General features: G+C 38.6%; 1 protein-coding gene across 9 annotated transcripts in view; it reads right to left on the bottom strand.

The window, feature by feature from the left end:
* Positions 1-551: 551 nt before the first annotated feature.
* The window catches only part of AHRR (aryl hydrocarbon receptor repressor), an 88632-nt gene continuing 66279 nt past the window's right edge, over positions 552-22904 (bottom strand). For 7 of the 9 annotated variants that reach the window (XM_080378587.1, XM_080378585.1, XM_080378586.1 and 4 more), the window contains 8 exons: positions 14358-14447; positions 12916-13045; positions 11336-11469; positions 9784-9983; positions 8018-8136; positions 6943-7084; positions 3280-4355; positions 670-906 (listed from right to left, as the gene is read on the bottom strand). In XM_080378587.1, the coding sequence (XP_080234713.1) occupies positions 809-906; positions 3280-4355; positions 6943-7084; positions 8018-8136; positions 9784-9983; positions 11336-11469; positions 12916-13045; positions 14358-14447 (1989 nt within the window). In that variant the 3' untranslated portion in view covers positions 670-808. Of the gene's footprint in view, positions 4356-6942; positions 7085-8017; positions 8137-9783; positions 9984-11335; positions 11470-12915; positions 13046-14357; positions 14448-22904 lie in introns of all 9 variants that reach the window. The other 2 variants (XM_080378592.1, XM_080378588.1) reach the window with 2 other exon arrangements.

The following is a 22904-nucleotide window of genomic DNA, read 5'->3' as shown; positions in this document are numbered from 1 at the left end:
TTTCCTTTGTTCTTTCCAAATGGTGCAATATACCAAGTCCTTAGAAGGAAGTGGTCTTTGCTTACTATCAACAGTACTTAGTGATTGTCCAAAAAGAGGATAAACTGCTGGTCTGTAATAAGCACTTCTTAGGAAATTGCTGAATGTGTGTAATAACTTAGACTAGAAAGAATTCCACTGATACCACATTTTTTTATGTGATACCTGGAATAACAACTTGGCCACAAATTAAGTGGGCCAAATTCAAATATGATTTGCAGGATAAGTGTGTTTTTCTTGGGTTCACACTTTATGGAGTGATAAGGAAGCAAACCTGACTGCATTTACACAGGAGGGAGTCAGAAGATGACAACTCACTTCTGAGTCACACGTTCATCCATCCTTCTAGAAGGCATCTGTTACATCTCTGATATCAGATTAAATTCTCCTACATGCAGAAGCTTCATCTACCTGTATAATATCGATTAAGATGTGTAAAATGTGTCTGGGTGTGTTGGAAATATAAGAAAAATCATCCCAACTGAAATAAAGCAGTAAAGCCTTAGAGTAGATAATGTCGACAAAATAACATTTATTCTGTAATGGAGAAATATGTAGAGAACTGCTGTTGTTAATATAAACTGCTTCTGCATTAAAGAGAGAAATCTGGCTGGTATCTTTCTCCCACTGTAGTCATGCCAAGAGATATTTCTGAGCACAGACAAGGCATTCAGTGGCACAGTCCTCTACAGAGTTGCACCTGGTGTAACCGCTTACACCATGCAAAATGGCACCAGCATGTCCAGATGAGGATAACAGTGCTTTACAGTCATGTTGCATCAATGTAAGTGATGAGAGAAGATGCAAGGTAGTGCGAAACCAGGTCCAGGTAGTCCCGTTCAGAAGGGTGTGACAGTGAGTCCAAGCCTGGAATTAGATGAGCAGCTTTTCAGCTATCACGCTGTCACGTCCTCCACTTGCCCCCAGCCATCTATTCCCACTTACCCTGTCTCCACACTGTCCCATTTCTGCCAGGCAGCTGCACAAGAAGATGGACTGGAGAACATTACATGTCTCATAGCACAACCCTACCAGTAGCTGTGCAGTCACTGCACAGTGTCTGGCACCAGGTCATAAACGGTGCCACTACTACACCCCAAGCAAAGGGCTGTGAGAGCAACTCTGAGAGAGTCTGAAAGAACTGCTGCTCTTATTTTTGCAGACAGTGAATCAATGAGGCAGAGGTCGTGCAGCCCCATGGATTTATGGCAGTCTCACTCTACATGAGTAACCAGTTTCCTTGCCCAGAAGTATTTTTGCAATTTGGCTTGAATTTTTGTGATGGGAACAGTGATGTACCAGAGAGCAGTATAAATTCCAGCATTGTGGTCTCACTTCAGAATGGGGTCTGATGTTGCATTGCACCCACTGGCAGAAGTATTAAGGCAAGGATATCAAGACTGTCTCAATAAGAGGCAGCATGTAGCCGACGGGGAGCTGATTTACCTCAGACATCAAAAAAGGTGACGTGATGTTCTTATGGCTTGGGTATGGTCCGCTGGACCTCACTTTAACGCAGATTTAACTTGAGCTACAGTAAGACGTTATTGCCTCTCTTTACTGTCCACTCTTGCCTTTCCTCTGGGAATACTGACTTCTGCAGGACAGTCATCAAAAGGTACTATTTCAGATCAAACTTAACTGACATGCAGAGAATGTATATGTTTACATCTGCCAACTTTAACATACAGGCAGTAATTTCTGTCAGAGAAGACAGACAGTCTTGGAGAAGAGCAGCCTCCCAGGTGCAGAACCATTCCCCTACCTGAAAACTACACTTATCCCACATATTTATAGTATTTGGGAGAAGTTTATGCCACTTTTCTGGCATGTAAAGCCATGCCCTTAGCGACTAATACCTCTAGAATTGAAGACATTATAATTATTTATAACATTTTGAAAAAGAAAACATTCATTATAGGGCTTCCTTCAAAAAGCACATATACATCTAAGCTTTTTTAAAATGATGTGTTTTTTATATAGGTGAAGTTGATATAGAGTTGAAATAGTGCAATTTTACAACAAAAGTTAGTGCAGGAGTCAAACTACAACAACAAAAACCAAAACAGAAATTGTAGGTTGGTTTGGGCTTTTTGTGAAAATAAAAGTTACTGCCTGGGTACAAAGGAAAGCATACGGATCTGCTTTCAAAAGCACCAAAGTGCATCAAAGTGCTTCTGAAGGTATACACCCTCCGATTAGCTCTTGGTGAGATTAAGATTTTCTTTTGGGAATGGAACTAGGATGCTTTTGAAAATAACATATCTTGTCTTAGTGTAGGATTTTGTTTTGATGTTAGGTGATGATGTCTAACAAGCTGCTATCAGTCAAAGAAATACTATCAAAAAATGGATTTCCTTTGTTAATGTTACAAGTAACAGCAAGGAAAATAATCGGGGCAATATTTTCTTCTCATGTATATTTAACAGCACTTTGTAGCTCATTTCTAGGAGTGGATAACATCCCATTGTTCAGTCTTTCAAACAGGAACATGAAAGGCTGATGGCTTTAAAAGGGAAAAATAAATATGAGTACTAAGACATTAGTATTATCAAGGAAACCTGGGAAGAACTTCAGTTTGAAGTGCAATAATTTTTAATGCATTTTATGAAAGTAATTTGTTTTAATTAATGCTAACCTTTTATATTAAGAAGTTGTGTTGGGAAGCCCTTGCCTGTTGCCATCTATTTAATGTTGAGATAAAGGAATAGCTGATGCTTCTCATTAGAGTAGCAAAAAAATAAAAATGCAAAAACTCCTAAGGTAAACTGGCCACACTGAAAACCATAAAGGTTTTGTCTTTGCATAGAGGTGTCACACCAGCTTGAGAAAAATAAACAGAACAAAGGCAGGAAACAGAAATAGCTAGACCTTGGCAATAAACTGTAGACAAGAGAGCAAAGGCGCTAAAGACAAATTAGCAGGTACACCTGTGCAGTTGGTAAAGATTATTTTTCTGTGCCTAAGGTTTTATCTTTCTTTCTTTCCACAGATCACTAAGAGAAGGGCAGTAGGGGGAGTAGGGAGCGTAGGATGTGTGTGTGTCTGTGTCTGCTTTTTCTCATACACAGATGCACACACACACACACAAAATCTTTCCACTGGCTTTTAATTTTAGTAACTCATTTAACCCAGCTGGAAGAGAATCTACAACTTCTTGCTTTTAACATTATAAATACTCCAAATGTTACAAAATCTATTGTAAAAATGTACATTCAGTGGTTTTATGAGGCACGGGACCTGCTAATGTATTTTCAGGGAAGCTCGTGTGTACTCTGTTCTGTCCACTGTTGGACAACGGTGGAGAATCCCGGGGCTCACGCTTGATTGCTTGAACCAAGCAGGGCGTTTTAAATTCGCACGGCATGTTGAACACTTCATTATTGTGCTCTTTCTCCTCCCCTGGGCTGGGGCTGTAGAAGTGGCCGTAGCATGCTGTGTGCGACAGGCTGGGCATGCTTTCCAAACACACAGATGAGTTCTGAGGGCAAAACGGGGCCACCTCCTTGCTATGTGAACCCTTGCAAGATCTATTCTGGTTTAGGTTGCTGGGGTGATTTGCTACGATGCATTGCCAGTTATGTGGCGTGTAGAGGCAGTGCCTTGGCTTCTGACAAGGTGAGGCTGGCTCACAGAGGTCCGGTTCTGTTTTGAGGTGCACTCTACTGGGGTAGCTAAACACCTGCTTTCTCACCGAGCCATTCTCATCCAGCCAGGCTCGGTTTTGCGACATCAGGTAGTTATGGGCAATGTTTTCCGAATCAGAATCGTATTCTGTTTTGATAGGCATCTCTAAGGGAAAGGCTGCGTCATAGGCAGACTCTGAGGATATCAATGGTCTCTGCGATTTCGGATGGTCCGTTGCATAGTTCTCCACACAACACTGTTGCACACTCGAGTGAGACTGGCAGTTTTCTGTGCTCCCCCAGTGGGAAGGGCAAGTTGATGCTAAATTTAAGAAACTTTGGTCTCTGTTGTAGAATGATCCAGCTCTCCTGTTTGAACACGTGCTCATTCGCTGGCTCATAGAACAAGAGCTTGAGTTTCTTAAAGTCCAGCTACTGTTTGTGGTGCAGTTGTTTTGAACACCTGAAACTGATGTGTTGGAACTGAGAGGTTCCTCTTGCATAAAACACTCACTGTTTGTATGAGGCTCAAACTTCACTTTTACATTATCTTGTTCGTTTTTTACTGCTGTCCAGTTAAGGTGTTTCCACTGGCCCAGAGTTTCAATGGCACTGTTATAGGGAAGTCCTTCCAGGTTCCCTTTCAAACTGGCAAAACCGCTTAGTATCTTCAGTTGTTCATCTTCTTCCCTTTCAATAACAGTAGAAAAAAGATCAGTCACTCAGAGGTTTCTAAATGTATGTTTTCTGGGATACAGAGTGGTTCAGCATACAATACAAGCGATACTTTGTCCTTAACTTAATATGGGACTCTCACACTCTTGTTCATATAAACTTTGCATTTGTTTAAGAGAAAAAAAGTGTGTGCATGCATCTGGGCATCAATGTATGTGCACAGCTACCTTTCTGTCACACTGTTTCATTTGAATTCTGACATGCATTTAGACTTCCATTTCAGGCCCACAGTTCACAAAAAACCTTAAATATTGTAGTATATTATGGTAACTACTTTACAATTTTGTTTTTCCTTTGAAATATATCTAAACAATATATGTGTGTGGAAAAATCCAGAGAAAAAATGCAAAGAGAATCTGAAATCTTAATCTTTATAAGGAATTATTTAGACACTTAAGAACTTTCTGATCCAAGTGGTTTGAGGATTTTATATTTTGAGAATGCAAAGTTAGCTGAGAGGAAATAAAATGCCCGAATTAAGTGCCCAGAATAGTCACAGATGTTCATATTGGGCGTAGGTTTGGTTTATATGTCTAACCTAATTTATGTTCTTTCGTTTTCTAAGATGGCCAGTGAATTCATTTTCCATGACCTCCAGCTGAAGTACTCAACATTAGCAAAGAGATTTATATGCCTGCTGCAACAGTTTTCAGAACTTGGGGTCAAAATCTTTAGGTTCAGGATCTGTCCTGAATTCACTAATATGCTGATTCCCGACCAGGCAGGACCAGTGCTACAAAACCACCCCCACCTCTCCGAAGAAGAAGTGGACATCTCAGTAATAAACAAGTGCATGAAAACCTGGAGACCTAGAAAGGGTTTTATAAGGCTTTTTCTTAGCGTGCTATTAACTTTTTCCTTGGGTCTGGACTCAATGTGCAAGTACAGGAGTTTTCCAGTAGAGGGGGTCCATGTTGCTGCAAAGAGAGAATGTCCCGCTGCAGTAAACGTACACCAAGAAAGGGGAACGTTTTCTCTCTTTTTTTCCATGAGGTATTCAATATTTTCGGTCCTCTGATAAATATTGTTATTGTTATTATTGTTAGTCTTGAGATGCAAATGGTATGACACAAGTTTGCTGCAGAACTAGCTTCTCTGGAAATGGGCTAATTGGGAAGCATGTCACAACTGGGAATGCAATATTGTCACAAAAGCTAAGACCGTTAAATGAAGAATTTTACAGTGAAATAGTATCTAGTGAAAATTCTGCAGAAGAATGTATATTTCCAGGAAGGCAGCATACATTTGAACAACAACAACAAAAAAAAAAAAAAAAAAAAAAAAAGTAGCAGTAAGGGTGAAGTCTATTGCAGCCTACCAGGACCACAGAACTGAATATAATCTCCAAGGGCAATTCTTGTAACACTTCAGTCTGCAGGTACTACCAAGCACAAAGGAAGGATTTTAACCACTCAGAGGGTAAAAATGTAACTAAATAAACATCAAAAAGCATGCTTAATTACAAAAAAAAAAATTGGAAGTAGAGAACTGAATACAAGAAACAGCCACTTTTAATCTGTTTCTTAATAGAAATCCATTCCCTCAGACAGCATGATGATGTTTGTGCTGATCCAGTAAAGGTGAAGAGTTCCATCACCCTCAGGTGGGAGCTCCTCTGCTATTCACATGGATCCTGGGAGATATGCTGCCTGCAAGGTTTATCTGCTCTAAATGTTCAAGGACTTCTTCATTTATTTCTTCCACCTGCAAGGCATCCTAAAGGAAAAACACAGTGATAACAGCCACATTTTTTTCCACTGGGCCAGATGGTGGCTGTGTACACCTGCTGGCCCCTGCTTATTCAGTCCACTCTGCTATCTCTTCCCTCAGACCAGCTTTAAGGGATGCCTTAACAAAGCCTAGAGGAACTGGAACAGACAATCCCATGGGGGAAGGCAGAAAAGCCTGCTTGGAAGGAAGGGGTAAAACCCAGTGGAGTGGTCCTCTTTGAATACAAATCCGTGAGATCAGCTTCCATTCCAAGGCTGACCCTTCAGCCAACTAGATGTATCTATCTACAAACATACAATCAATATGAGCATCCTTGTTTAGATTCTGTTGAACATCCACAACTAAAACCTTAAGCTCAGCTGCCATCCATAAAGAAAAAAGAAAAAAAACAAAACAGAAAGCTTGACCTAATCAAATGTTAAAAAGTAGAAAAACCTGGATACTAAATCAGCAAAACATTTCAGCTTCAAAGTAAAAAAAAAAACAAAAAACACAACAAATTTTTGTGCAAGAAAGTAAAAACATTTTAATTATCAAACATTTTTATTTTGAAGTATTCTGATTTCTATGTATGTACACTCAACTTCAGAAGGAAAAAAGACTGAAGAAAAGAAATAAATATCGTTTAGGATTATAGCAGCCATTTCATACGATCCAAGATAAAAATGGATTTCCATTTCATAAGTAAACTAAATCCTTCTCATTCAGCTCTTCCCTTAGGACACTACAGTCCTTTTAAAGGTCTCATACATAAAGAATACATTTCTTTTCCTGAAATACAGATTTTTTTAGTATTGGAAAATATACTTACTTTAACATTTGCTGTTGGGCAAGGACATATTCTGAACAACCATTTCGATACAGAAGTTGAGTGTTAGCTTGAACCCAGACCCAGTGATCTTCATTTGTTTGTACTTTGACTAGTGAAATGCCATTTTCTCCATTATTCTTTGCTATACAATTTAAAAGAAAATCTATTTTAATACAGGCAGTATTTAGTATTTTTTCTTACTTAAACTACACGTGAATGTTCACAGGTTTGTTTGCTGCCCTGGAATTATCAGCATAGGAAAGTACAAGCTAAAGTATGTCACAAAGCTAGGCAAATCAGATTTTAAAAATAAAATCTGAAAAGCCTAATGGGCACTTAAACTGTAACCAAGGATTTTTCAGTATTATTAGTTCATTACAGTTTTTCCCTCTCAGTAGTAGTACTATACCAACAAGAAAATGTTTATGAAAAATGGGGCTATGACAGAGGAATGGTTTTAAAGAAGTCAAAGGTTTCCAGCAGCTATGACAGATGGCTGAATACAACTCTACTCAAGGAGAAGTTGCCCATTGGTGTAGACTCACCATCAAAATTTTATCCATTGTAAAATCTGAAATACAGCATAGACTCTCATATTGCCACAGCCAAACCCTGGAAAAGCATGAGTCAAAGCTGCAAACAAATAATGAGTTTAAAGGCAATACATTCTAATTTTCCTCTGTTTTCTGATCTTTGGGCAATAGAAGCATTTGTAACATACTCAGTTTTCCTCGAAGAGGGATAGATATTGTCACTAATTATGAAGGTCTTCACATAATCTTATTAAATTCAGTGCTGCCAATTTTAGGAAAGCGTATGTTGAGTATTCTTATTTACTATGATTGTTTATATATCTGTAAACTTGGCATCACAGTATTTCTGCCCACTCTGCAATAGCAGACCGATTCAGTACTATCTTTTGAGGCAGAGAACTCGTCTGCATTTTTTTAAAGGGATTTTAGAGAGAGGAAAAAAGAGAGTATTGGGAACAAAATTTGAAAAAACCTAACAGGAGAAAAGACCAGGCTCTTTCTCCATAAACTGTATATAATCCAGAAGTACTTAGCAGACACACCTTTGATTTGGTTCTCAGCAATCTGTAACACATTAGTGAAAGCGGCACCTTCATGATGACTGTTTCTTCCATACATTTCTGCTGCTTCACACAGCCCTGAATTACCTTTGGAACTGGAGCTGTAGAGGACAGAAAATGTGGAAAATACCTTGTCAGTGAATGACAATGCAGTAGAATCACAGACTCTGAAAGATGTGATCTTAAAGCTGTTAACCATTAGTGAAGAATCATGGTTTAAGTATATAGTAACCAACATTAAACAATTATCTGTTTCCTGCATCATTCAATTGCTCGAAGTAGTGTATGAGTGGAATTCTGTATTCAATTAAGAGGAATAGTTCTATTTAGGAATATTCTGCTCACAACTTACTATATCTGGAATAATAAATTTCAGCTTGAATTGAGACAAATGCTGTGTGTATTCTGCTCTGCCTATTCAAAGTACATTCAAGTTACATACATCACACTGACCAGCAATGCACTTAAGAGTTAGCATGACTTCAATTGCAATAATTATCACATGATTTGAATGGATTCCTTCCACTCTTTAGTTCAAAATGCAAAGGGCATGGAAAGGGTGCAAAGTCCATAACACTGCTTTACAAATTTTACCCCTGATTAAGACTGTAAGAAAAAAAAATTACTATATAAATTTGCCCACCGTCCCTGGCTAGCTTGCTCCAGGCATGAACCAAAGGAAACACAGAAGTTAAATGCCCACTTCATTCTTGTCAAATCCTTGGCCACTGTCCAGTCAGTTAGCAAAACTTAAGTAAAGTTCCTCTCTTCTAGGAGCTGAATTCTGATCATCAATTAATGTCACCTGGTCCACTGAAAAACTAGTAAGTGGAAATGACTTTCCAACTCTACTCCAAAAGCCTGCATAGTCCATCAGATCAGCCTTCCAGTAATTTAATTCTTGTCAAAAGGATGTATCTGTTAGAACCACATTACATGTCTGGACAGTAAATCCATACATACACAAGCATATTCTAATTAAAAGCCAAATTATGATGCTGTCAGTCACACTGATGAGCATTTTGCTTCACAGCAATGGACCTCATTACTGTAAGGTTATATGTAACCAAATAAAGGAAAACATAATCCCAGCCTAAAAACATCAACTAAAATTCAATCATAGAAGAGTAACGAAAATAAGTGTTAGGAAGGAAATGAGTCTGAACACAATCTGTCCTGATCTTCTGTGATTGCTACCGAGCGATCAGCCCCAGGCCTTTTAGTGCAATTGTAGACTTATGTGTTCATAAGCCTTCTGTTGTAAGATAAACGCATACACCAAATACATCTCATTTCACTCTATGTGAACAAACACACACACGCACATTCAGCTTTCTGAAGTTTTCCTTTTCCTTTGTTTACTACCAAAATGCCCAAGTCCAAATAACTGCGCTACTAGAAAATGCTGAAATTTGAAGTCTCAGTAAAAATACTTTTTTTTCCACTTTTATAATTAGCAGAGTAACTTATTGTGTTGGTAACTTCTGAAAGTTAGGAAGATATTCTAACTTTCCAGGTTTTATATAAATTTTTATATATATAGGAATATAATACTTTATAAGTATTTGATATTATATGATAACATTGTTGTTACGCATTATATAGTTAAATCCAGGTAGATTACTCCCTTTTCTAAGAACAGTTTTAAAATGGAGAGTTATTTAGCCTAATTTGTGCTTTTACATGCTTAATAAACATAAAGCCCATAGTATACTTTATTAACTGCTAAAATATTAATTTGAAAATACTTTGTATTCACGGCTGCTGCATCATCAGCTTTGTGTTTTGCCTTCACAAGCAGACTTTTCATCTTCATCTCTGTCACAGAAGGGAGCAGAAGTGGTACCACTATACAGAATAAGGACAGCTGAGGTGGCAGTACTGTTCCTGATGAGGATTTCTTCCTTTGTCCAAAAAGAAACTTTAGTTTGCCCTGGAACTGCATTGTCTGTTATAAAAAAAACCCAAACAACCAACAATAGAATTATCTTAAGCATTTAGTGTATAAACATTTAAAATGCTAGCACAACCTATGGATTGTGCTGTTTAACACCAAAACCAGTTTTGAAACAGGGAGAAAAACTAGGACCTTCATCACGTTCATACAATTTAAACCATGCCATTTCAGAGGCTTGGTGAGTGGAGGTACTATCAATGGCAAAATGAGACATTTGAGGCTGCTTTCATTTTTTTTTTTCTCTCCTGTGTACTTAAAGTGGAAGTTCTGTGTGATGTTCTATTCACCAAGATGGGCAGCATATGGTGGTGCAAACAGCTATTTCCTCTGTGCCTCACTCTGAAGCTGGAACTATTATTTTTCTATGCTCTGTTCTCTCCAGTGAGATGGTTGCTGAGTTTCTTTCCTCTTGCTCAGCACCTCCTCTGGGAAGTATATGGACTGGCACAAGCCAAGGGCTTTGCAGGCACATGCCAAGGGAAAAGATATGCCCAAGACAGCCAGATACAAAGTACATAGCTTGGAAGAAACCATCCATCCCTGCCTCAAATCTCCATATAATCAGAAGAAAGAGATCAAGTTAATAGCAAGCTGCTGCCTCTTGGTAAAATATTACCTACCAGAAAATGATCAGAGAAAAATCTGTCCATTTGAGTTGGGCATTTTCCAGAGCTACAAGATTAAAAATGGGATGCAGAAATGACTTAACTGGTCCGGCTGTTCAGACCCATAGCCTTCCAGCAAACAAGCATCTGAGACAGAAGCTGCATGTCCCTGTCTCATGCCGATGCTCTCATTCTCCTCCCGTGTGTAAGTGTGAAACAGCACTGGTCTTTACTAAGCAAATGGGAAAGTGATTTCTAGAAATGAGCCACTCCTAGAGGGGTATTTAAGGACCATGTGAGAGACTTTCTAATTCTGTTTTTTATTATTAAAGGACCCTTTACAAAAGGGGAAAATAGATCACTATTATTCCTGTCCCATAAAGCAAATACTTTGTGCTTAAACGTTAATCATCGAACCCCAGGCTTGTCACACTTGTGCTAGGTCCAGTACAAAGCGAGGACAGATGTTGTCCAAAAGAGCTTAAAACATAAAAGTTTAAAGATTTTTTCCAATTTCAAATATCACAACTTCCTTTTCTCCCATTTTATACATATCTTTATACACATTAACAAATGTCTTTAGGTGTTTCTTGTTAGTGCGCAGTAAATGAAAAGCGTATCCTGTCTGTGACTTTCCACAATATTTATGTTCAATATTTATGTTGAAGTTCTTTTCATATGAAGTAATCAGGATCTACTATGTCGTGACTACAGTTCTCTCAGTGAAGTTATACTTACAAGGAAGCCAGAAGTACTGTCCAACAAGCAGCGAACTCGACAGATGAAACAGCGAGTTAAGAAGGGAGAATAATCTGTTGTCATGCTGTCGTTCTCCTGTGCTTTAAACAATTTACTGAGAATATATTCTTCTCCTAGGAACAACAGTGGAGGCAATATATATCAGATCACACTAAGAAAGAATGAAAATGTTCTGTTGCCAATTGAAGAAGCTGTTATGGAAATTGCTAAAAATTACTTTACAGAAGGGTGAATATTACATTGTATCATGCATAGATACATCTGCACATGCTCTACCAAAAGGAAAAATAAAAGCTTTACAATGGGAGTCAGGTGAATTTATTCAGAAACTTTGACTTTTTTATTTCCTGAGTTTTTGTGATTTTTAATGATGCAAAGCAGGGCAACAGATGTTGCTGGTTTTGAGATCAGAGATCACAGAAAATACATTAGAAAAAGGAAAGAAAATAAGGAAAAATGCTAATGCGAGAAAAAAACAAATGAACAGTGGCAGTTCAGCTGTTGCCTCCTTGTTTTTTAATGAAGCATTTCCTAGTTTTGAACTACAAGTGTGTAGCTTTTGAAGCACTTATCTCCCAAAAGACACAAGTATTTGTACAGAAGTATGAACTCCAGAACTGAATTCTCCACTGTATATATTAGGACACAAATTCCAAATACTTGTAACTTTTTATACTTTGAAATATTTGTGCACACTGTTTAGTTTGTTTTCTCGTACCTCCTACAAAATCTTGCAAAGTTCCTCAGATACCCAAGAATCTTGCAAAACATTGAAACTGCAAGAAATTCTACTGAAGTTTTGTGACTGTACCCCAGGACTTCAAAAAGGCTGCTGAAGGATTTCTTGCAAGTTTCTCCTCATCCAGGTGGAGACTGTGCTTCCTCAGTTTCTTTCCTCAATTACTTCCTCACCTTCTGGTGAAACGCATACATTTTGCTGAGATCAATAAAACTTTATAAAGTTAATAATTTCAACCCCATTGTATGTTCTGGTGTTGTGATTTCAGCTTAACGCTTTGTGTAGGAGAAACCTTGAGCACACGTATCCATCTGCCATCCTAGGGAAATAGACCCTCAGGGGAAAAAGTGCAGTGCTAAACCTGCTTGTTCTTCTGAAGACTCCTGACTACATGATTTTCCATGAGAAAACAAACAGCAGAAAATTATGTTGCCCCTGTGGTACCATACAGAAACATTTTGCATGGGATGTATTTGCATTAATGAGAGGGATACTAATGTCCTGATCAGTGTGAACAAAAGGCTAGTAGGATGAAGACCGGTGCTGTTCATTCTGCATGGATAAGAATATCTGTAGGTACAATAGTCAGAGAAAAATAAAGGAAACACCAACTTTGTAGCCTCAGTGGCACACACTACCTTATAAATGTCAAGGACCAGGAAGAAACATCATCTGTGGGACAGTAACATTACAACTGGCCACTATGCAGCTTCTCAGTGAAGAACCTGACTTGACAAGGAACAGACATGGGAGTAGGTGGGGTGCAGTTCTACCTCTGTACAGTGATACCTATATTTCCAATCAACACATACAATCCCACCTGTTTCTGTCTGTAGTTGCTGTCCAGACAACATCTGGGGAGGATTCATGGCCCAGTGCAGTTGTCTACAGAAATCCTGGCGATCATCCACGTGAATGTAATCATATATGTTTTGGTGCATTACATCAGTCTGAAACAATTACAAGGAATGTTTAATTTGTAAGTGTAGTGGGGCAGACACTTATGTTCAGGTTGATGCTTTCCTTAAAATAATGACTGCTGTAGGATACCTTCAGAGCAAAGACCAATTGAAGGAAGGTATTTCAGGAGGCCCTGTTTTTCAGCATCTGCTTTTTGACTTCATATTCTAAGATGATTCTTTTTATTCTTAACTCTTGTGCACCTGCAAATGTGAGTCACAAAATAGTCCACCTGGCAGCCAGTGGCAAATGGCATCCCCCAGGGACTGATGTTTAGTTTCGTGATTAGTGAATGATGGGGCAGAGTGCACTCCCAGCAGGTTTGCAGAGGGTACCGGCTGGGGAGAGTAGGGTGGCTACTCAGACCTTGATGAGCTGTAAAAGTGGGCTGACAGGAACCTCAGAAAGTTCAGCAAAGGCAAAGTTCTCTCTAACTTTGGGCACCCCAGGAAAAGAAAGACATTAGCATACCGAAGTAAGCAGGGGAGTGCTACCAAGACACTTCAGAGGGCTGAAAGACATGACATACCAGGAGAGGAGAGAACAGGGTTTGTTCAGCCTTAAGAAGAAAAAACTTCAGGAAGAACTTACTACTCTCCACATCAACTGAATGAAAGGTTGCAAAGAAGGCAACGCCTGACTCTTCTCAGAAGAACAAAGTGGGAGGACAAGAAGCAACAGACACAAGTTGCAACATGGGAAACTGGCACTTGATATAAGTGGGAAAAAAATTACAGTCAGGGTGGTTAAACACTGGAACATGTCTTCCAGAGGGGTCACAGAAACTCAAAACTTGGCTAGATGAGTCCCAGATCAACCCGCTCTAACTGGGTCTGCTTTGAGCAGAAGGTTGGACTAGATGACCTCCAGAGGTTCTTTCCAACTACACGGTTCTGTTATTCTGTGACGTTACAGTACATTTATTATACACAGGCAAGTAGCCTAGACTAGTAGCATTGTATACCAAAACTGAAAGGAAACTTTTAGCTTTTATAATGGATTGTGATTTTGTTAACAAAAGCTTTACAAAAGGAACAACATTACAAGGAATTCATCTTCACCTGTCAGACCTAAAAAAAGAAAAAAAAACAACAAAAAAACCCAAACAAACAGAAAATTAGTCTGAAATGGCATAGAAAATAACTTCATTTCAGTAATAGTGTATGTCTAATCAGCAGTAGAAGGACAAGGTGAAACAACATAGAGTGCTGCATTTTAAAAAGCCAGTTAGCAGAAGTAACTACAAGAAAGTCATTACAATGACAGTGACTAAGTATTCTAAATATTTGTTCATATATTTACCTGATGAAACCCTAGATAGTCCACAATCGTCGATGATGCATAAAATATCATTCCATCTGCACTCACCACCAATGCAAAACCATTCAGTGACTAAAGAAGGGAAAATAAAACAATTTAAAAGATAATCAGAAAGTAAAGAGTAAAAAGGGTATAAAACAAAATAATTTTAAGAATATTCCAGATATATATAAAAAAATCACTCTGCAAAAAAGTTGGACAGCAAATTTTTGCAGAAAAGCCTTTTTTACCTAACATGAAAAATTAGTAACAATCTGGAACATGTTTTTCTCTTAAAAAAAAGTTAGGATAGCTAATTACAGTGTAACCATATTACATTACTAGTTTATTATGTGCTTTAAATTGTATTTTGTCATTAATTCATAATTAAAAGTGTAATAGCAACCATCAACTACTTTTTTTTGCTTTTAATTTAAAATATCACATTCCGTAATAATTGCTTTGAATTTATATGCATTTATACATATTGATAACATAATAATCTCCAATAAGGAAATTAAACGCACGTGCTGTTGTAGCTATGACTTTAAAACTGGACATGTATTTTAAAGTATGGCTATTTTTTTAAGCTTCTATAAAAATATATACATAGCATAGTAGCATAAATGCAATGAATAAAAAAAGCAGGCAATAAATACTTCACCTATATAGACCAATATTTAGTCTAGAAAAAGCTAAACTAATTCTCATAGACTCAATGATTCAAGGAAAGCAACCAGATAAATCCAAAAATAAAAGTAAGGATTAAATGAAATACATGATGTAAACATTACGAGCCACCATGCTGCATTCAGACTAACTAATTTTGCCTCTCTTCCCCTGATAAAGATTCGGTAGCATATCTTCACTCCAGCAGGCTTGCATTCCATGGTAGTCTAGATGATCCTTTCGTGTGATGGTTTTGAGGTCTTTTGAGATTATACTTCTAATAGCTGCCGATGAAATTCTGATTATTATTATTATCCTTGCTTTACCTCACCTTTCTCTCAGTTTACTGTTGTAGTGATGTGCCTATTAATCCTCAGTTAATCCTGAAGCACAATGAGGGAAAATTTTCAATTGCTCAGTAACCAGATACACTGACATATTTTTGTGAGCTTGGTTCTCTTTTTGGTTCCTAAATAAGGACCAGATTTCCAAGACTGCTTGAAGCCTGTTCCCACTGTGACAATGGTGGGCAGAATTTCAAGAGTTCAGTTCACAATAGGCTGACCTCCTCAGAAGATTTGGCCCCAATCACAGATGTGGAGCACCTTTGGAAATGTGGCCCCGTGGGACTACACATGGCCAGGGGCTCTGTGCCTTGAAGAACCGGTGGAACAGTGACTGGAGAAGTGTAATGGAGAGACTGCAACGGCTCACCTACGTTTGAAAAGAGCTGTAGCAGCAGCTGATACAACCAAGTCAATGCTAACCATGAGCCACCGTCAAGAACAGTCAAGGGCAAATTGTGTTCACCTCCAGGTCAGCTCCGCAGATACAGATCCTTTCCAGAATAAGTGCTATCTCAGCCTAGCTGGGTTTGCGTTGAATGCTAGATATTCCTGCTGACCCTTCAAGCACAAGGAGTTGCTGGACTGTACTATTTTCTGCTCTAAATAATGTCCAAATTCATCCCAGCACCTCACCAACCAGAAGACGATGTAAGAAGAGTTCTACAACTTTGGTGCCTTTCACTGCACTGAGTGCAGCCTCCATAGATGGTATCTGTCATATCCATTTCCAATGTCAAGTGGAGGCCAGAAAGCATTTTTGGCATCTTGTCTCTTTGGACTCATCTTCACAGCAATGCACCCATCAGTGATGTGATGTTAGGAATTTTATTACATTTTGAACATCTGGCAGGCCTTTTAATTTGGACATACTAAAAATTTCCACAAAGATAACTGTAGGACATTTAAGGGAGCTCCTTTGTGTCTGTGGCTGTTACCATGCACATTACAAAAGACCTCCAGTCCTGCCCATGCAGCTGGGGGAGGTAGAAATTAAGAGTATTAAAGAAGTGGTGTTAATTAAAGAAATGTTCTTAACCTATGCATATTAACGCACCAAGACCTAACCAGGAAGGTTTAAAAAATGACCACAGGATTGATATGATTAAAGAATCTCATACATGCTGTACATCTTTAAAATGTGCCTTCCATTGTCCTGCAGGCAAGCTGGATTTTTTCAGCCCCTGTAGGAAATAGTCAGGGACCACCTGCCTTTGGCAAGGATTGCTTTTATGAATCAAGAAATAAATACCCCTATTAAAAAATCAATCTTCTTCATCTAACATATTGGTACATAATCTTTAGGCTTAGACACATACCCTAAGAGACCAGGCTCTACCTTTAAAATATGAAACTTGCTCCCCTACAATGAAAGGTGAGCAGGTTTTTTCTTCCACAGAGCCAGAACTGGGCTGGACCAGGTGCAGGAGTTTGTAAAGATGGGAAAGGGAAATGGGACCACATGTGTTTCTAAGGTTGAGATCAGTGAACTGGCAACTACCTCTGTGAGGTTGGAGGAGGTATTAAGGAAGGGCGGGAGGGAGCAAGAGGAAAGAAGTAGTGGAGGAAAAGTTCAAGAGGCCATGTGTTTAAACTAAGCCAGAAACAAGCATGGCTTTGAGGGAAGTATGTAAATGAAGAGAATTACAAACTTCCCCCACTTTGTTTTTGTTTTGTTCTCAAAATGCTGGTGTCCTCTCCTGAGTGAAGATCTCTTAATGAAGCATTGCCTGGTTTTCATGACCGCAAATGCAGACATCAGATGCTCTGCCCTGCAGGAAGGAAAAGCAAAACCCACTTCGGTGCAACAACAACTTTTATGTAAGTCACACGAGGCTATTGAGGATTAACACAAATTCCATGTGTATAAACCTCATTTTAGCTAGGAAACCTGGTGTGGCTTCAGCCACATTAAAGAGAGACAAGCTGGATATGGAGTAAAACTTCATAACCAGTGAGTCTTACCCATGACTGCAAGTTTTTCTGTTTTCTTAAAATTACCCTGAAGTGCAGTTCAGTGTGAAACCTGACATCTGTAGCACAGAGGACTCTGAATAGGCTTGGAGCTGGGCTGAGATTTATATTTTTCTTACCTACTTACCACACTGGGGAGGACAAGGAGGGTGTTTGCTAGCACAGGTCTGGTAACCCAGGAGTGGGTAATACTGATTGCAAATTAGCAGGAAAAGACTTCTTCTGACCTCTCAGATAAATCTCTTGGTTATCATATACAACTCCATACTCAAGCCCTTTACAGTAACACTGCATAGAGATTTTCCATTATTCTGGCCAGAAGCCTAGTGATTTGTTAGACTGAGTGGAAGAGAGAGACAGCTTCAGTCCATGAGAACGACAAAAACTATTCCCAGCTTTTTTGTTGTAAGTTAATGGGTCTCACATTAAACAGGACAACAAAGTATATGGCTCCACTTAAGATTTTAAACATTCTTAGTTACTGAAATAAAATCCTCAGCAATAGCTTTCTCTCATTCCCAGTGAACGGGAGGCTGCACTGCTGTGCTGTGTCAGAAGCACAGCAGCTGTCTGGCTGGGTAATTGATAACCTACAGGAAAGAAAAGGGAAACAGGATGCGAACGAGCATCTTACCTGTGCAGTTCACACTCCCTAATGTAAGGACATATCTGCCCAAAACACAGAGGGGACAGCACAGAGAAGTAAGGGCAGATTTCCTCATTTCACTTGATTTCTTTCAGTAGAAATAATGGAAAGCCTAAAATAGGGCTCTTGATTTAGAGGAGGAAATAACCGAATTCTACAGCTCAATGTTAATGGTCTTTGCTTTGTGTACAACTGGTATGTTTTAATCAGTAAAATCCACTTGCATCCTACTGCAGTTTTTAGCAGCTTTGCATATACTTACACATGCACAGAGGGACACACACAAAGATATTAGCATGGACATGAAAACTTTTGCAACAGAAACAACTAACTTCAAATCTGCAAAAAATACATGGTTGTAAACTACCATTTGGTAAACCATATGGATTCAATGACAGATGGAATTTCTAATCCAGGATAATAGCTGAAACATGTGAGACAGACTTAAGTATGTATTGTGAACATTTGTTTGTTTGTATTTGGCTTTTTAAAAACACTTACATGAGTTTTCTACATTGTACTTTAAAAATGAAATCATGGTGTTTTTTTTCCCAAATGGAAAAAAAGAAAGAAAAAAAAAAAGCTTGGCACCAGAGGCCTGTGTTCTTTTGAAAAAAACATGTACATCCAATTATGCACTCACGAAAAGCTGCACCTGCTACTGAAACAAAAAAACAATTAATCTCTCAGTTCAAAGAAAGTACAACATTATTCTGGTGCCCACAGTAGCTGTGAGATGAAAGTTACCAGTTTCTTCCATTAAGAAGTTTTTGAAACATTATTAGTCAAGAGGTTCTCTTTGGGAATGAAGGCAAATATTTTGAGGAAGATAGGACTTCCTTTGGCGAGATCCTTTATATATCCTGGTATTTTTTTCTGGTCCCATGGCAGAAAATCAGCCAGCAAATACTTCAAAGATATTTTGGTCAAGGTCATGGCGTAGTAAAAATAAGGGGGGGGGAGGGAAAAGCAAGAACAAGTTCCAATCCACATTTCTCTTATTACTCTTCCTTGAAATAAAGGAAAATTCACTAGCATTAGGTCTCCAGAGACCATGTTACTATGGTTACTAAAGTACAACAGTCAAGGCCTGCAGCCATGCCTTGCTTTGAACAGATTTTCGAGTCACGCAACTTGGGTACTAAATTTCCAGGGTCAGTTGGCTCGCAGTTTATCTGGAACAGCTTCATTTTAATAGTGGATCGCTGGGTTTTTGCATCCTATGTGGGATGGGGCCATTTTCTGGTGATCTAAATAAGCAGCTATTTAAAAACTCTGGAAATGATATACTCGTTCTTGTCTTATGAATATTAGCAGGAAAATGCAGACAGTTAATGTGCCTTCTGTCTTTAACTGTATTGTTTAGTGAATCAGTATTTCTTTCCACTGGTGTTTTTAGGACTCATAATTGCTCTTCTCAAAAATCCCTCTGGAATCCCTGAGGTTCTCTTTATAAACCCAGGGAAAAAAAAGGAACTCTTACAGAACCTTGAAATAAAACCCTGCATAAAAGACTATTCAGAAATACCGTATCTGGTGACATCAGAATATGGCCTTTGCTCAACAAGTACAGTATCTCTTAGCCTTCCAGACTCTTATGTATTTCTCTGGTATCTACAAAGCAACTTCAAAAGGAGTATTTCTGTGAGTAAGCACTATTTCGTGCAAAGGGGGAGTGGCAGCACTGTTTTTAGCATTCAGTGTTGATCAAAGGCTTGCGTGTACTGCTTAGTTTTCAGGCAAAAGAAACAAAACAGAAAATGAATTTCCATCATTTGAGCCAGGGGAGGAAGTAAATCCTACAGGCTGAAGCCTACAGCCATGCGTTTATATGGCAAGCCTTTCAGAGGCAAAGTGCTCGATCAGACTGATTGGTTTTCTACAAAGAAATACGTACGTATGATCATTATTCCCCTTTCACTTTTCTTGTCTTCCCAGACAAAATGAAGTTCATGTTCCTATCTCCTTGAGCCTAGATATCACTTCAGGCTCCTTAAACACAGTATGGAAATTCAGCATCTAGTGCTGCGCTGTTCAGAGCGGGGCCTGGCAAAATTTTCAAAGATTGTTCACATTGCCAGAAGAATTTGAGCCCTGGCCCCCTCATTTACTGTTGGAGGGAACAGCTGTGCCATCTCAAAGGCACGGATGACTGTGAACCATTCAGCTGATGAAATTTCTTGTTGTTCCATTTTTCGGTATCCCATCACTTCCACTGAGGAATTAGGGCAACTTTGAAGATACTTGTTTATATATGTGTCTCCAGTCTAACAAGGGAGCTGGAACACAGTGGCTCGGAGGCAGCAGACAACTGGCCTCCTGGAAATCAGTTAGGAAAATGTAAGTCATTGAGCTCTGGTAATTGTGAGCTATAAACTTTCAAGAAAACATAGTAGTTCTCTGGAGAGTAAGACTGTAATATGTGCACACATGTAAACACATATTAAACCATGGTGATGTTGGTTTTTATATGCTTGATATGCAATAAGCATTGGACACAACCAAGAACAACTTTGCCTTTAAAGTTGTTTTGATTGCACAATGCAAAATTGTAAACGTAGTTTTTCTTCCCCTATAGTTTCCTTTTAAGTTAAGCTTCTGTAACAAAGCTTGCTTAGTCTCTGTCAAGTTCTCAGGGTAGGGCCTCTCTTCTTTACTATATGCAGGAACCGCTGGCCCTCGATGAGCGCGGCACCTCAAAACCAACCCCTCTGTCCACAATGGTACTTAGAAACAAGAGCTGAAGCATCGTTTGACTTTGTGCAGAAAGCTGATGTGGTGCCTGCTAGAAAGACATACATCCCAACTGAATCCCATTGTTTTCACAAGTACTAAACACTGGAAATGAGAACACTGACTGGGCTTCCAGAGTGGAGCAGTACTAAAGACTAGTAGCTTAAAGACAGGTTAGGGAAGGTTTTGTTGCTGCAAAAGTGAAATCATGGGTGACTCCACCTCAGTACAAATTTGTTATATGGCATGTTTATTTAGAATAAATTATTTACACCAATAATGCTTTCTATTGATGGCAAGGTTTGGTGGATTGTTCCATGTCTAATTGTAAAAAATCCGTGATTCTTTTCTTAGCCTTATCAATTAGTATTTCATATGGGAAGTGACTATATGAATACTACTTGAGATTAATGGACATTATACAAGTATTGGAGACTATTTATTGTAATCTAAAGAAGAATAATATTCAAATCATTAATTCTAAAATTGCTGGGGAAAAGCACATTTTATTATTACATAGATATTATGCATCATGATTACTGGATATGCTAGTGAGTACCTGGATGAGTAACATGTCATTTACCTTAGCAATTATCATGAAAGGATACTAAAGTATGACATAATGTTTTATATCTTTTCCTTTAGCCTCCTTATTAGTCATGATGATGAATTTAAAGTTGTGCTCTACCAGTAATGGAACCCTACTGTCAATGCTCTTTCACAATACTATGCCCTGAACTACACTTGGAAACAGAAACAATCTTTATATTAATTTACGCAGTTTCTCATTTCACTTCCTCAAAAGCAGATGTTGTATTCACAGATGGAAGCAAAGCTGGGGCAATATCGTATCTTCAGTGCAAGTTCAGCCTTCCATTCTTTCTGAGTTCTGCAGCTGCTCTGAGCTTTTCACTCTTTCCTTCAACAATTTCTATATAGAAAATGCAAGCCTGATTAATTCCATTTGAGAAGACTCAAAATTAAGCATTAATTGCTCACTACTCTACACTTGTAATAACAAATTTAGTTAGGTAGCCTTTGCAGTAACAAATGTAGTAAGATTACCCATTATCTTCCACAGAAATAACTTACTGAAAAGAGTCTCAACTAATATTTATCCAACATGTTGGACAATTAGACATATGTAAGTGCCAAATGTCTGGATTTTTTTTTTTCCAGTGCTATTTACATGTAAGTGCATCAAGTCCTGAAGAGAAGAAGCCGTCACAATATTCCATCCACAGCTGACTTTTACTCCTACTTGCAAACTGTTAAGAAGCATGAATGGAAGGCATCTCTTTCTGTAAGGAATCAAAACCTAAAAAAGACAATGTTGCAGCCTATATACTGTGAACAGAATGTGATGTCCTAATTTCAAAGCACGATTTTTCTGCGTATTTAGCACTATATATCACATTTTACAACACAGAACTGTTTCAGGCGGTGGGGAGAAGAGCAAAACAATCTGTATTTCAATATTCTGTTCAATAATATATGGTAAATCAGCTTTTTTAAACACCATTTCAGGTCAGTGGAGTTTTTAGGGAATGTGGCATTCCTGAATTTGACTCTGGGAACTGTCTTACTGCACAAATTATCATCTTGAGTATGTTTTGTATCCTGTATAAAACACACCCTGTCCCACACTGGCAGCAGGGGTGAATAATGCTGTTAATGCTTTGCACTGACCCAGAAAGGCAAGCAATACTTTCTCTAATCTAGATACCAACTGGATGACAATTGATCGTCTGGAAAGAGGTAAGGATGGAAAGTTAGAGACAACTCCTCTAACCAGCAGCGACGACTGCAAATCTTAAGCTGAGGAGGAGGAACCCTTCCCCAAGGCCCTTCCCCAAGACCTTGCTTTAGTCTGAGCAGGCACTTCTTTTCTTATTGCTAAAAAAAGCCCAGTCTCAGTTACTGGAAAATTCTGGGGGCATTGCTGTACTGGAAGGAGGAGGGAAGATGTAGAACATGTTAGAGAAATGCCTGCTGTTGGCCACCATCGGCTTTTGCAGCTAGGAATTCCTAGAAGAATTGCAATTACAATGGGATACAAAAACTATCTATTTTTTCTTTTTTCTACTCATAAAATGTCAGGGACAGTTAAAACCAGAATGATAGTGATTTCTTTTGAAGTTCTTGGAGTAGCAGCAGAACTATTTGAGGGGTGCCTATCTGTCC

This window comes from Falco punctatus (assembly GCF_963210335.1).
Source record: "Falco punctatus genome assembly, chromosome: 3".
Lineage (NCBI taxonomy): Eukaryota > Metazoa > Chordata > Aves > Falconiformes > Falconidae > Falco > Falco punctatus.
Note: the sequence above shows the minus strand (reverse complement) of the source record. Positions and strands in the feature narration are given on the sequence as shown.